This window comes from Phallusia mammillata, chromosome 5 (genome assembly GCF_965637545.1).
Source record: "Phallusia mammillata chromosome 5, kaPhaMamm4.hap1.1, whole genome shotgun sequence".
In the NCBI taxonomy this organism is placed as follows: Eukaryota; Metazoa; Chordata; class Ascidiacea; order Phlebobranchia; family Ascidiidae; genus Phallusia; species Phallusia mammillata.
Genome location: NC_137256.1, coordinates 15,757,968 through 15,773,442, shown reverse-complemented (window position 1 = coordinate 15,773,442; position 15,475 = coordinate 15,757,968). Strand labels below are relative to the sequence as shown.

At 36.6% G+C, this 15,475-nt stretch overlaps 2 protein-coding genes across 3 annotated transcripts; both read right to left on the bottom strand.

The window, feature by feature from the left end:
• Positions 1–420: 420 nt before the first annotated feature.
• Positions 421–8,243, bottom strand: LOC145228986 (cyclic AMP receptor-like protein A). The gene is made up of 8 exons (XM_080094222.1): positions 7,987–8,243; positions 7,859–7,911; positions 2,848–3,020; positions 2,498–2,678; positions 2,034–2,072; positions 1,766–1,975; positions 1,108–1,258; positions 421–995 (listed from the first exon to the last, which is right to left on the bottom strand). The coding sequence occupies exons 1-8, from the start codon at positions 8,035–8,037 to the stop codon at positions 822–824; spliced, it is 1,032 nt and encodes a 343-aa protein (XP_079950348.1). The 5' UTR covers positions 8,038–8,243; the 3' UTR covers positions 421–821.
• A 3,898-nt stretch (positions 8,244–12,141) lies between these two features.
• On the bottom strand, positions 12,142–15,342 carry LOC145230297 (DNA-directed RNA polymerase III subunit RPC8-like). 2 transcript variants are annotated; one of them, XM_080095684.1, is made up of 2 exons: positions 14,207–15,342; positions 12,142–12,674 (listed from the first exon to the last, which is right to left on the bottom strand). In XM_080095684.1, the coding sequence occupies exons 1-2, from the start codon at positions 14,633–14,635 to the stop codon at positions 12,381–12,383; spliced, it is 723 nt and encodes a 240-aa protein (XP_079951810.1). In that variant the 5' UTR covers positions 14,636–15,342; the 3' UTR covers positions 12,142–12,380. The 2 variants fall into 2 exon arrangements, with proteins under 2 accessions (XP_079951810.1, XP_079951811.1); XM_080095685.1 differs by having other exon boundaries at positions 12,607–12,718.
• Between the last annotated feature and the right edge of the window lie 133 nt (positions 15,343–15,475).

Here is a 15,475-nt window from a genome sequence, read left to right as displayed (position 1 = left end):
GCAACCTACGATGTTTGGACAGGCAAAACTTGAAAGACATTCAAGCAGTTGCGCGACTTTAGTGTTGCCGGGTGGAGCTTTGCTAATTACCGCGAAACATTTTTTTGCAACTTGCATGTTTAGGCGCAGGCCAATTAACCATTATTAGTGAAGTTTGTTTAGCATTTTCGACCGTGAATTGTTTAGTGTGCAGAAGACGGTAAAATAAACGTTTTGTTTTTATCACAAGATAAAACTCACGTTATTAAAAAAGGCACTATTCAACTGATAATAATAATTAATAATTAATAAACACAATATTTTTAACATGATAAATGTCAATATCCAAAAGGCGCTTTTTAATAAAATCTATGTGTGGTATGCAATAAAACTCGATTTATCTAGCAGAGCGACCAATTAGGTCCTATTTATAACCAAATGTTTTGGAACTTGTAATATGCTTTTAATAGTGCAAGATCACAAATTAACACATTAAATTAAAAATATACTACATGAAAGTTACAATCGTGATCATTTTAACAAAAAACGTCACAACCTGTTAATTTATGATGATCAAGGTGTCACAAACTAAGAACATGCGTGAAATAATACTGCTTCTAAAGGCCATTAAAACCAACAATAGAATTTGAACAAATGTGTGTGATATTGTTATTTACTTTTAATACTTGTTAGTTTTGCTATAAATTGTTTGAGGGCTTGCATATTGATCCAAAAGGATTAGCAAGTTTAAAGTTTGTGTTTCACAGTATCACTCTGAAAAGTTTGTCCAACACTGCATACACAACTAGAAATCAAGTGATATCATATGACTGAAAGTATCATTAAGGAGGCATGGAACCATATCTTCGTTCAGCAGAATTTCTCCTCACAACATCTGCATCATCATTTGGCAAACTATTAAAATCTGGTACTTCTTGGCTTAAATTTACAGTGCTACCAGCAACTGTTGGATATTCACGAATAGCTGATCGGTTGAAATGGCTGGCCCATGCCAACTGCAAAATGCAAGAAAGTTTGAAAAAGCATAATTGTCTCTAATAACAAAACAGTTTTAAAAATACTTTCAATAAAAAGCGACAGTAAAATACATTAATTACTAAACTTCACCTGAATATGTGCCCAAGTTAACTTGCTGCGGGTATCAGGGTCCAATCCAAACACTACAGCATTTACTGCACCCTGTAATGGAGCTGTCAATGCAGTTAGAATCCACAATGCATAAACATCATCCCCTTCCGCTGAAAATGCATTGTGTATTCTGTGATAAAAAATTAAATGTCCCATTTATTCAAACTAGGAACAAATATATTTTATTCATCTGTTGGTTTTGAACCTATTTCCACAAAGTATAGTACATTTTGGAATAAGTGACAAAATTAAAAAATCCAGGATTTCATTTTTTTCACGGTTCTTTACTACTTAACCCCGAATTATTTGGGATTAAGACAGACAGCACAAAAAGTTTAGTTTTTAAAGAATTGTAATTATTTAAGTTTATGATCAATATTGTCTTTTTATGAAAAAAAATTACATGCCAGTTTCGGCTCATGTTTTATCCACAAAGTCAACCAATATCAGACTTCACATTAAAAAATATTTTTTTTCCAAGATGGGGAGGAAAAGAGAAAAAGTAATACCTGGGATGAAAGCTTAATTACTATTTAATACAGTTGCGATTTAGAGAATAGTAAATAAAAACAACAACCGTTTTTGTCACATCTTCAGACCCTTGACAATAAAAGTGCATAATATAGGCAACACAAACCTCAAAATCAGTGGAAATATAGACAAAATCAAATACACAAAAGGGTAAGCCTTCAGAACTTTTATGTCATCCTTTATTTGTAGATTATCCCTTTCAGTTGCTGGGTCATAGTTTCCTTGCCATGAACCTAACTTCCGTCTCAAGAAGAAGATTATGTAGAAATATGTGACAAATAACCCCAAGATTGTAAGGAACAAGGGAACATACCATCTGGAAACCACATGATAAGAACCACACACAATACTTGCTTCAACTATATATATCTTACATGACAAATCTCCAAGCCATGGAATCATGTTTAATCCAGCTGTAACAAAAAAAATTAATCCACTGCAATTAGATAAACTAGAAAGGCGTCTTTACAGGCACCCAACCCAACTTTTTTCTGGTAATGCCATATACTATGACATCACAAAATTACGTCATGAAATACCAAATGTCTTTTTGGCTGCTACATATGATGAGACAAGGTTTTGCACAACGCTATTCTACCGCAAGGCCTTTTTGTTACTGTTGCAAATAAAAGCATGTTTATGGAATGAACACAGCATTGCACATTACAAAAATGGGACCCACTTGCGGAAAAGTTTCACCAGTGTCTGTTATGTGGCATACCCAAGATTTTTGTCCGGGTTTGCCTGCAACCGAACCATACCCATGTTTGGCACCTATCCAGCAACTACAACATTTTGGGAGAATATGGTAGGTTACAACACAAAATTTAAGCCTTACCACCAAGCTCCAGCTGGACCATAGTTATCACCAATTAAAGGAAGCAAGCTAAGCAGAAATGGTGGCACAATCCAACATAATAAATGATACAATTTTTCAAATCGTTCAGTGCGACGCTGCATCACAACATTAAAGAACAAATTAAAGGTGAGACATGAAACCCACATCAGGACAGTCCAGTCTAAAAACAAAATAACAGCAACCTGTTATGACTGCTGTCATGATTAATTGCTATATACAGACAACTGTGTTTACATGCATATTGTTTTCGCTTGTATGGTAAAAAGAATCAATCCACATGAAATACCAGTGGCAGGCAGAAGCTAACAAACACTGTTTACAGTACTTACCAAAGTAAGTTAACCACCATGCTTCAAAGTCACATTGTGGTCCATCTGGTGTCATATCTCCCATGAGGTAGCCAATTGTATCCAACAATGCAGCGATACTTAGGTAAAGTATTAGTCGCTGAGATAAAATATTGTACTTCCGAAACAACCATATTGTTGCAATCATAAAAATGCTAAAAAGAAAAAGTAATAATAAGGAAAGATAGTAAATAGATTGGCAAAACATAGATAACAATCCAATGTTAAAAGTCAGGAGTTGCCTGATTGTTTGTCATAAATTTTGTTTTTGATATATCTATGTGTCATGCATTTGGGGCAAGTCTATTAACCAGACAGTAGGTTTGTCTGAAAAGGAATGCCATGTGATTTATTACATGATACTTGAAACACATTACTCAACTTCACACCCAACTCAAACAATAACTAGAATAGTGGTTTTCCTATATATTGCCAGTTTATATATACTACATCATATTTAACGATAAATCACATATACCATGTACTGTATTTATAATGGATATATATTTGGCACCTACATTTCATTGGGTCCCTATCTTTTTCCTGGCACTTTATAACATAATTGTTTCTGCAATCATAATCTAATGGGTCCCCACAGATATGCATATGCGATTTGGTAACAGTAAAAATAGGGCACAATCATTGTTAAACTGGAATAGAATTATGATTTTTAATCCGCACATAGCGTTCCCTGGCGCCGTTAAGTTTCTACACACCAACAATACGATTGCTTAGCTGGGCTTTTTATGTCCAAAACCTGTTCTGAAACAGTTTTATTAACGCTTTCAGTTTGAGAAGTCACATTACACAGGTATAACAAATCATCCTGTTTTGTCGCTCTGCGTTTCGAAACACGAATAAGTTGACCTACATTAATGTTTACAGCGCAATGTAACTAACATCGTAACATCTTAATTCCAACCATTGAAAAAATGGTCAAGTGACAACTGCGTTCATGCGTGAAGCAGAGGCATTTTTCCATGCGCCCACTATCGCCAATCACTCCCATTGAGTCAGCTGTGCACTGAGCAAGCACAAATTTGACAAAAGACAACATGTAAAAACATATTTGGGGCTGTAAGAGTAATTACTGAGCCGATTGCACCGAAATTTTTAACAGCCAACAAGGAGCACCCTATCCACAGCTGTTTAAAATTTCAGCAGGTTAAGTCTTGTATTTTTGACCCCATTAACATGTGAACAAACAAACAAATATTTGGGGGTAAAGGGGTGAAAACGGATATATACAACTTCAAGTTATAAAATACTTTAAAATACGCTGCAATGTACCAATAAAAAAAGTATGAAACTCCAGAATCATCTGCTTTAGCAAGTATAGCCGTTTTAAAAATTTCACGTTTTGGGGGGCTGTGGGTGAACCGAGGGATCAAACAAGGTCAAAATTCACATGGACCATCTTTAGACAAATATCTATAATGTGTGTAAATTTGAAAAGGTTTGAACCATTCTTTCTTGACCAAAACATGGGAACAAATCTGCATTAGACGGAAAAAAACAAAAAAATGCATAGACAAAAACAATATGGGTCCCCTTCAGGGAAGGGGAATGTGCTTGATAACCTAATAAAACGTGCTTGATAACTTAATGAAAATGTGCTTGATAACTTAATAAAACGACATAGCATAGCTGCGCAATAACAGCTGATTTCTTATCACCAACACGACTGTCTCGTAAAACGTCCGTCCGGACATCAAGCTGAGCACTCCCGCTGCATTCACTCGCCCTAATCGAAAACAAGTGAATTACTACCTTGAGAGTTGAGACTTCTATCTGACTGACAGTGTATACATATTATGGGCTGTAAAAGTAATTATTTGGCCGATTAAGGCAAATACTAAACGAACAACCTACTGCAAACAATTGTTTAACATTTCACCACATTAGGGCTTGTATTTCTGGCCTAAAACTTATTATTTTAGGGTTTAAGGGGTAAAAATGGGTGAATTAAATAAAAAGTTACAAAATTCTTTAGAATAGCTTACATTGCACCAACCAACAAAGCATGAAACCCTTAGATTATGTACTTGGGTCAGTACAGCCGTTTTTATTTTTTTCGTTTTGGGGTCCTGTGGGTGAACTGCTGGGTTGTTTGGGGTCAAACTTCAGGAAGATCAAATTCGGAACAATAACTAACATCTGAGCGAATTTGAATAAATTTAAAGCACTCTTTCTTGACCAAACGCATTTAACAAACCAGCGTTAGACAGAAACGAATATTTTGGGGTTTAAGGGGTGAAAATGGGTAAATATTTTTTTAAGGTACAAGATTCTTTGAAATACCTTATATTGCACCAAATGACAAAGCATATAACTTCTAAATGAAGTACTTTAGCAAGTATAGGCGTTTCAAAATTTTCACGTTTTTGGGGGTTGTGGGTGAACCGAAGGATCAAACGGGGTCAAAATGCACATGGACCATCTTTAGACCAATACCTATAATGTGGTAAATTTGAAAAAGTTTGAACCATTCTTTCTTGACCAAAACGTGGGAACAAATCCGCATTAGAAAAAAAAAAAAATATAGACAAAAAAATATGTGTCCCCTTCAGGGAAGGGGACCCATAACTATGTCCACTGTGTGAAACCTTATCATCCAAAAAGACTGCCTAGTAAAAGTCTTTGCATGCATGAAACAGAGACAACCCGCTCTGCATTAAATTGCCTCAATTGTAAACCAGTGAATTACTCCCTTGGGACTTCTATCTGACTGTTCAGTGTATACATATTATGGGCTGTAAAGGTAACCATTGGGTCGATTGAGCTAAAAATAAATACTAAACGTAAATGCTAAACAAACTAGAAGGGTGGCTTAGCACATTTTGTCATTGCCTATACACTATAACCTATTTTAAAACATTCATATATTTCCTCTGCTTATTTTATATTGGGTCCCACATTATCCAGCGTCTTTTATAACCTTAGTTGTTTCTGCAGGCAGAAACTCATGGGTCCCCACACATGCAAAGTTAAAAATAATGCATTTCAAGAGATAACCATGAGAAAGTCGGGTGTTGTAAGGTAAAACACAGTGATCAGCACTGGGCTTAAATAATAATACTATGAAACCACAATAATTCAATCAATAGTACTACAAAATTTGAGCCCAATCCGCCAATGTTTAAAGGTTTGACCACTAGAGGTGTTTTGAGCAACAACCATTAATGCTTCTGACTACATAGGGCTGTTAACAACCCCCTAACTGCCATGCCACAAAAACGTCCAACAAGCAACCCACAAACACAAGTAACACACAACTGGTTGCCCTTGTAACACTATTGGGCCACAGAAATCTTTCGTTTGTGGTGCCCAATAACATACAAATACGTTTTACACTTTGGGGGCTAGTGGGGTGAATGTTGGGGCTACAGGGTTGAACACAACAATCAACACCTATAAATGGCCTCTTCTTCAAGCTATCCAAATTTCAGCCCATTCCGACACTGTTTAAAACCTCACCCATTTTAAGGGGTTAACAGGGTAAATACTGGGGTTATCAACACAAACAAAGTGGGAAGCACATCTACATAACTATCTTTACCATATGTGTAAGTTTCATCCGAATCCATTAAACATTTGATGGAAAAAAGAGTCGGACAAACTATGGGTGAAAAAAAAACATTTTAGGGGGCTAGCGGGATAAATAGTGGGGTTATCATCACAAACCAAGTGGGATGCACATCTACATAACTATATCTACCATCTGTGCAAATTTCACCCAAATCCATTAAACATTTGATGGAAAAACGAGTCGGACAAACTTTGGGTGAAAAAAACCATTTTAGGGGGCTAGCGGGGTAAATAGTGGGGTTATCAACACAAACAAAGTGGGATGCACATCTACATAACTATACCTACCATCTGTGTAAGTTTCATCTAAATTCATTAAACATTTGATGGCAAAACGAGTCGGACAAACTTTGGGGTAAAAGGGGGCTAGCAGGGTAAATACTGGGGTTATCAACAAAAACAAAGTGGGATGCACATCTACATAACTATATCTACCATCTGTGTAAATTTCATCGAAATCCATCAAACATTTCATGGAAAAACGAGTCGGACAAACTTTGGGGAGAAAAAAAAAAGAAGAAAAAAAACAAAAACAATTTGAGTAAAATCAATATGTGTCCCCTTCAGGGAAGGGGACCCATAATAACCAACTACAAACAATTGTTTAAAATTTCAGCACATTAGGGCTTGTATTTTTGAACTGAAGAATTGGCTAACGCCAAAAACAAATATTTTGGGGTTAAAGGGGTAAAAAATGGGTGAATCCAACAAAAAGCTATAAAATACATTTGAATATATTGCAAAACACCAACCAACGAAGTATGAAATTCCTTGATCATGTTCTTTAGTAAGCATTTGGGGTCCCGGGGGTATTCTGGGTGCAACTTTAAGAGAACTTTCAATAACTAACTAACATGTGTGTAAAGTTTAATGCACTCTTTCTTGACCAAACACGTGTAACAAACCAGTGTTAGACACAAAAAAGAAAGAAAATACAGACAAAAACATTATGTGTCCCCTTCAGGGAAGGAGAGTAAGTAAGTAAGTAAGTAATTTATTTTTGCGCTGTCCTGTAATTAAGTTACATATTTTTGCGGAAGTGCTTTGCGCAACAGAGTTTAACATCTTATTTAGGTCACTGGCTTTTTCGTTTCCACTTTATACCACAAGGTTGAATTTTATTCATATTTTGCCCATGTGGGCATTATATCAGACATCCTGCAAATACGAGTGTAAAAGTAAATACAAAATATCAAGTAAAAATTAGGATGCACTGTTTCTTATTTTGACAAAAAATTACACATTTAATCAGTGATCGTCAACATATGATGCCTACTATTTGTGGGAAAGAACCTGTAACAACACACTTTATTTTGACGAGAAGCAGTTAAGTCAAAGGCAAAAATTACATAAAATACGGAAGTTCAAATTGGCCTGTTATCTGAACATTGCACAACCTACTTACCAGCCAATAAGGGACAAAGATCCTGTTGTTCGCTTTAATGCTATGACAACATTCTGTGACATACAAGTAATACTTTTATTTAATCACAAAACTTGCAATATTAACAACAACTAAATAATTATACTTACACATTTAAACTGATCTCCATTAAACAAGGTACATGTCATATTATCTGCCATATTTTTTTCAATTTGACAAACTATGTACACAAAATACAGATAAACAAAAAGCAGTAAGAGTAAGAGAGTAGAAACAAATAGGTTGTAAATGTATAGGTTAGTGTCGTAAGTTGAAAAATCATAAGACTGACTCAGTCTTAGTCTGACTAAGATGCGATGGGTTGGATTGAATCATTGAGAGTTGAGACATAATTAAAAATAACAGACATCTTATTTGCGTGACTGGTCTTATAATTTTCACATTTCAGGATCTTTACACCAACAACTAACTTTTAAATGAAATATCATGCTCCTTGATTGATTGATGTCATTTCACTCTTTGAATTATTTTATTTTTTTGCTTTAAAAGCGTTCAGTTGTCTGATCTCTGAGTCTGAACTGAATAAAAACCATTATCATTTCGCCGAAATGGAAAGTGCGAAATTTGTTAATAAGTGTTACGTACCATCGCGTGAAATTTCCAAAATTTTTTTTTCATTTTTTTTAACCATTAAACGCGGTCAAGGTACGTACTAATGGACATTGTGAGGTATAGGAGAAAACGTCCCATACACAAACGTAAAGATAGGGTATACTACAACGTGTTTATAGTGATGCCCATACATCAATGCATACACGCTGTATTGTCCACTATTACAAAACAAACAAAAATACATTCCGAGCCTAATAGTTTTCTGTAAATTGGCACAGATGTATGTTAGAGCAAGAAGTTTCAGCTTGTAAAGTCACATTTCTGGTTTCAAACAGTATTTGCCAACGAAATGATTTTAACCAACACTTGTTTACATAGGTCGCCCATATACAAATGCATGCACAGTTAGTCCACTGTTACGAAACAAATAAAAATACATTCCGAGCCTAATATTTTTCTATAAATTGGCACAGATGTACATTAGAGCAAGAAGTTTCAGCTTGTAGTGTCACATTTCTGGTTTCAAACAGTATTTGCCAACGAAATGATTTAAACCGACACTTGTTTAGATAGGTCGCCCATATATAAATGCATACACAGCTAGTCCACTGTTACGAAACAAATAAAAATACATTCCGAGCCTAATATTTTTCTATAAATTGGCACAGATGTACATTAGATTAGAGCAAGACGTCTCAGCTTATAAAGTCATATTTCTGGTTTCAAACAGTATTTGCCAACAAAATGACTTTCACCGATACTTGTTTACATATAGGTCGCCCAAATATAAATGCATACACAGCTAGTCCACTGTTACGAAACAATTAAAAATACATTCCGAGCCGAATATTTTTCAATAAATTGGCACAGATTTGTTGGAATACAAACAAACCATTGCTGGGTGCAAGCAAATTAACCGAATAAACTGATTTCCTTTTTTGTTCATTGAGATCCGAGTCAGATTTAAATTAACAAACCACAGTTTGCTCCTGTGTTCACTAAACTTGATTTCACTTTTGATGTTGTTTAAAACTGATTGCGATGGCAAAAATGTGTGGGCTCCTAACCAGCATTCCTCGGGTTTTAACTTGTCATACAATTCTCTATGTTGTTTTACAGCGGTTTGGTTTTGCATCAATCTTCGAAGCTTCCTCCTCGCCAAACCACTAACGCGCTTATTTTTATTTTGCTCTGAACATTGGACACTATGCTGTATATGCGTTTATGTGTGAGCAACATTTGCGAGCATACATCCGTAAAAGTCATTTCGTTGGCAAATACGAAAAGAGACCATAAATTGGACTTTACGAGTTGAAACCACTTGCTCTAACACACATCTGTGCCAATTTATAGACAAATATTAGGCGCGGAATGTATTTTTATTTTATTCGTTATATTGGACAATACGCTGTAATGTATGGGCATCACTATAAACAAGTTGAAGTATACCCTATCCCAGACCTGGGCATTTTACGACCCGCAGCCACATCCGGCCCGTTGGCTGTCCCTGTCTGGCCCGCGTGAGGTTTAAGTAAATTAAAACATCAATCCAATATAGGTGTTACATCGCCACTGTACATATTATTGTGTTTTCTATGTTTCCGTCAGTAGCCTTAACTCACTTGTAAGGCCGCAATGTTGTGCAACCCGGTGACATCATATATCACACAATCGGTGCTTATGATGTCACAACCTTGTCATTGTTTTACTGAAGTCACGTCTTGGAAGTGTGGCTGCCTCGTCAAAATCCATAGAAAGACTTTGTGCCTCGTGTTTATTAGCGACTGGATGTTATAGAGGCAGCATGCTTTATTTAATTGACCGGTTATGTTTGTTTCCTTGGTAACGAATAGGAAATTTGTGCTAACTGAACTGTTGCCGGTCGTCCAATGTGTAATTGTGCATTTCTGGACTATTGGTTCCACCGTCGTCAGCCAACGTGCTGTTGCTGTAAATAACTGAATTATTCCGGTAAGCATTGTTGCTTAAACTCTCGCAATTCGTTACTAATGTGGTTTGGTGATGTTTATTGAATTTGATGCTGTATTTGTAGAACCTAAAATCTCCTGATCGCTTTGAATGTTACTGTGACTCGGGTCCTATAATAGTTCGGTAAGAGTCAACTGTACTGATAATTTCTCGTCTGTTTCCTTACCTTTGTGCTCGTCTTGCTGCTGAACCCTCGAGCGCCACATCTGTCCTAAATTGCCTTAATAAAAGATTTCGTTATTTTGGCTCTTGGTGCCCTGGAGTTGTTGAGCGCGAGGAAAGGCGCGTTGAGAACCGTTCTAGGAATTTAAGCGATCGCCCCTGCTGTGCTGTCTGGGCGCATAGAGTCACGCCCTCTACCAATTAAAAGACAGCGCAACAATAGGTCTATTTATGCTATGCATGAAATACGGCAATTTTGCTGTTATTTTAAAAAGCCATTTGTTATCTATAATTACGTAGTGATGCACGTGCGTAGGCTAACAGCTACGTGTGATGCTGAATTGTCATGAAACACAAGTTGTTCAATCCATTGTTACGCGATAAAGCCTATAGTGCTCTTTTGTGTCAAAATAATACAGCGGGGATGGGAAAATCACATAAATCTGATTTTTACAAACTGGAAAGCTTAAACGCGAATTTGATCAACCTAATTGAACAAAAACTTTGAGTTTTAACATTTCAGCGGAATATTGCAAGCTAAATTGATATTTTTCATCTCAATTTGCCCGCTTATTTTTTATGCAAACTATAAATATTTGCATTACAACGGTCAAATGTAGAATAAAGTTTAACCAAGTTATCGTTGGTTTGGTCCTCGGACATAAGTCAAGTAAAGCTACTAACACTGAGCATAGGCTTTGGCCCGGTCTGAGAACTTCTGGTAGGTGGCGCAACAGAGCATAGGCGTTTATGGTGCTGACTCAGCAATTATTCTTACCATAAACCCAAATTGCTGTAACAGCACCATAAACGCCTATGCTCCGTTGCGCCACCTACCCGAAGTTCTCAGACCGGGCCAAAGGCTGTGCTCAGTGTTAGTAGCTCTACCCATAAGTCAGGTTTCTTATGTGGACCCTTTCAAAAATTAATTGCCCACCCCTGCCCCGTACGTTTGTGTGTGGGACACAATGCCGATTAGTACGTACCTAAACCACGTCTACGTTGTTTTTTTAAAAGAAGTAAAAAAAAATGTTTGAAACAACACGCAATGATGCGTAACGCTTATTAAGAATTTTCGTACTTCGCATTTCGGTGAAATGATAATGGTTTCATTTTCGTCTTTTTTCGAGAATATTTCAATTTCATGAAATTTTCCAAGACGTTATCATATGAACACAACTATGTTGTGAGTTGTGACTTAATAAGCTTATGATAGGGTAAGGTATAAGCTCTTTCATTGACAAGGTGGTTCCATGTTGCGCAGCTATTTCCGGCTTGGTGAATATTTTAGCGCATTTCGTGGTATATCATAAAAACCCAAGTAATCATTGTGGTTTTGACGATTTTTTTCATGCAATAAGTATTGGAAAATATGAGTGAGCGACCATATAGTCTAAAGTCTATCTGAACAGCTTATTTCATCATCCCTATAAATTAGTGGTTCCCAACCTTTATCAACAAATTCCTACCATAACAATTTAAAACGTTTTCATTCCACCCTAATATACTACATATAGTAGCTGCTAAACCATACAAAGTTCATTTTAAATTGTTTTTATACATATATTTATAAACCCACAGCAAACACATCATTGGTCATGCCAAACATTATTGTAATTTTTAGTGGCAAACGTAAAAGTGGAAAAGACTTTATTGCTTCGAAAGTATCCCACATTATTGGAATAGAAAGATGTGATACAATTAGACTGTCAGCACCCCTAAAGTTTGAATTTGCCAAAGAAAATGGGCTAAATTATGAAGAACTACTAAAGTCCAGTGATTACAAAGAGTTGTACAGGGAAAAAATGATAGCATGGGGTGAGGATATACGAAACAATGATCCAGAGTATTTTTGCAAACTGGCAATTGCTCCTTTTTCAGCTAAACAGGTTTGGATTGTAACTGATGCTCGCCGCAAGTCAGATTTGGCATTTTTTGAGAGGAACTTTGCCAACACAAAACTTATTTTTGTTCGAATAACAGCAAGTAAAACAACACGAATTGCTAGGGGCTGGCAGTTTGTGACAGGAATTGATGATGCTGAATCTGAATGTGATCTGGATGAGGGGGTTACCTGGAATGTCGTGATAAACAATGATGACAGCTTAGGAACTTATGCTACAAATGAAAACATTTTGAAGCTTATTAATATCATAAAAGAAAGTTACTCTTGAAAGCCTATCATAAGTGCAATATCATAGGCCTACCATGCATCCTCTTTTGGGAGGACATGTCCTCCTTTTTAACAAAAACCAAGTTGTCCTCCGAGGACAAGAAAAATTGCCCAACGGTCCTCCTTTCAAAGGAATTTCTGATTTATCAAATACATATGTGATGATTGTGCTATTCCAAACAGCAGAATATAGATCTTCAGCTTATTTTTTAAAGAATACAGGTTTTCCTTTTTAAAAATACAAGCTTATTTTAATGTTGTGGTGTGATAAACGTCAAACTTTATCCAAACTATATTATATATCATTTAATTTCTGAAGGGGGGGACTGTTTTTTCTTGTTCTTTTCAACAATGTGTCCTCCTTTTTGGGGATGGAAATATGGTAGACCTAAATATCACACATAAAACTGCCTATGCTTCTTTTATTTTGGTTAAAAACTGTGGCACTGCTCCAACTAAGATTAGGACAAAAACTTTTAAGTTTAAGCCAAGCCCTATGTAATGGTACAAGGTATTGTATTGACCTGACTCAGTTTAATCCTAGTTTCAAACCTATAACTCTGTCAATAGGCATTATTGTTATCAATTGGCCAGGAAGGCAATTCTGAATAAACCATTAGGCAGGTGGACTGCCATTCACCACATTGTGAGCAATGATCTTCATGACAATTTGAGACTAATAATGTTGGCCCTGGTACCCCATACGAAATGTTTGCACAGCTATCATTATACCTGTGATATTTGACAATATCTTTGATCTACAAACATGTAAACCAAGGGCGAGTAACATCCGGCCCTATGATGGGATTTTGAGCGGACCACAGACAGTTTTCGGCCTTACATGATAATGTGGCCCACGGCCACAGTCTGCTGCAACGTAATGTTGGCATATAACTTACAAAGCCTGTGTCGGGGATTGTACTTCATGTCTTCGTTGACAACATATTAAACTGATTGAAACTGAGACAACATATTAAACTGAAGCCTTAACCATAGGTACCAAAAATTATACACATATACTAAGCTGCCAGTCTGTAGACTCTACAGGGTAGAGTATGGCAGCTGAACACGCGAGTTATTTATGAAAAATTGCACGCCACACCTAATCGTATTATTCATGTAAATTTAGCATTACGTACTGCCTGACCTTGTACCCAGTATAATTGGTCTTGCATGTGGACTTGGACACAAAAAGTAGTGGTCCTGCACACCCAAAACCTGCTATATTCTTCAGACTGGCTAATCAGGAAACACAGTACTTTATTTTTTTAACCATTTGACCACCATGAAAGCAACCCCAGACCAGGTTCTGATATAACTGCTTTAATTTTGTATGGCACTTCTTGTTTAGTTTCATTTGTAGCAGTAATTGTGGATGGAGTTGTGTCTGTAAAGGTTTCATCAACAACACGGAATCTTACAGGCTCACTTACATCCATGAATAGATCATGTGTACCCTCATCAGTTTCATACTCCCACACCCAAACTTGTTCAGTTTCATCAAATTTTGAAGGTTGTTGAAGTGCTTCCGGAGGTATAAGAATATCATCAAAAAATCCTAAAGTCACGGTAACACCATCATGTGAACAGCCCTTGATCTTTCCTACTACAACTTCATCAATAAAGGGGCGAAACACAATACATCTGAAGTGTATCTTGGTATGGGATGCACCATCTCCAGGAAACACAAAAGAGTCTTTGAATTCCAAAATATCAAAAAGACAAATACAAAGTCCAACATTGCAAACAACTTTATTTGCAAACCTTCTGTTCAATTCCACTTTAATTGCGTCATGTAGATCAACGTTAAAAAGCCAAGGTTGAATTTTTACAGTGTCGCACATTTGGACCAAGCCAAACATGTTGCTTGCTTTCAAATTCTATTGTTTACATACTAGAGTTACAAGCTGAAAACAAATGCACAAACATATTTGTTATTTTATGAAATATATTAACAAATGCTCCAACCAACGTCAATGAAAGGATAAAACAAAAATATTTTTTAAAGGGCACGTAAAAAATTAAATGCCTGTCGACTTATGGCACACTGTTGAGGAACAGTCCTCAGGAACTAATATGGAGGGGCATCTACGCTGTGCTAAAGTGTATATTCTATGCATCGGCGCCGAGTTTTACAAAAATGCAAGGTGGCGGACATAAAATATGACGTCACTAATGCGAGCAACTACAAGAACTCAAATTCAAAGCCAAACAAACTTTCCATAGAATGCAACGTTCGTCAAAATCGATGTATTAAATAACGTTAAGTTGGCATTTTCAACACGTTGCTGTAACGTTTATCATTGGCTTAGCAATTGTAAGAAAATGTTTTGTCAAGGGGCAAACAATTGTTTGTTTGACGTCATAAACAATTAGGCACTAACCAAAACTGTTTGCAGTTTGGAGGCACGTTTTGTTGCTGTATCGCCAGCACGTTTGTTGAAAGCATTTGACGATATTTCGTACGTTCCAGTAACAAACTAACCGAAATATCCACGGTGGCCACCGTGCTTTAAAAACCCTAGGTGGCGGCGCCACACCACCTACTCGGCGCCTGTGATTCTATGTATACTTTACGTAACGCTGTGCTATCAACATCAAGCAGCTCTGTTTCACTGCAATTTCGGGACGTCCCCTGCATAGAAAACGCATCGATTTTTAGGAATATGTCCATAATCCCGTATATATCGTGCCCTACTTGT

Excerpts from the sequence above, each read along its gene's own strand:
- LOC145228986 (XM_080094222.1), bottom strand. The coding sequence starts at position 8,037 with ATGGCAGATAATATGACATGTACCTTGTTTAATGGAGATCAGTTTAAA. Across the intron at positions 3,021-7,858 it reads TCTTTGTCCCTTATTGGCTG|CATTTTTATGATTGCAACAA; the intron begins GTAAGTAGGTTG and ends TTTTCTTTTTAG. Across the intron at positions 1,976-2,033 it reads ATGGCTTGGAGATTTGTCAT|ATGGTATGTTCCCTTGTTCC; the intron begins GTAAGATATATA and ends TGTGGTTTCCAG.
- LOC145230297 (XM_080095684.1), bottom strand. The coding sequence starts at position 14,635 with ATGTTTGGCTTGGTCCAAATGTGCGACACTGTAAAAATTCAACCTTGG. Across the intron at positions 12,675-14,206 it reads CACATGATCTATTCATGGAT|GTAACCCCCTCATCCAGATC; the intron begins GTAAGTGAGCCT and ends ACGACATTCCAG.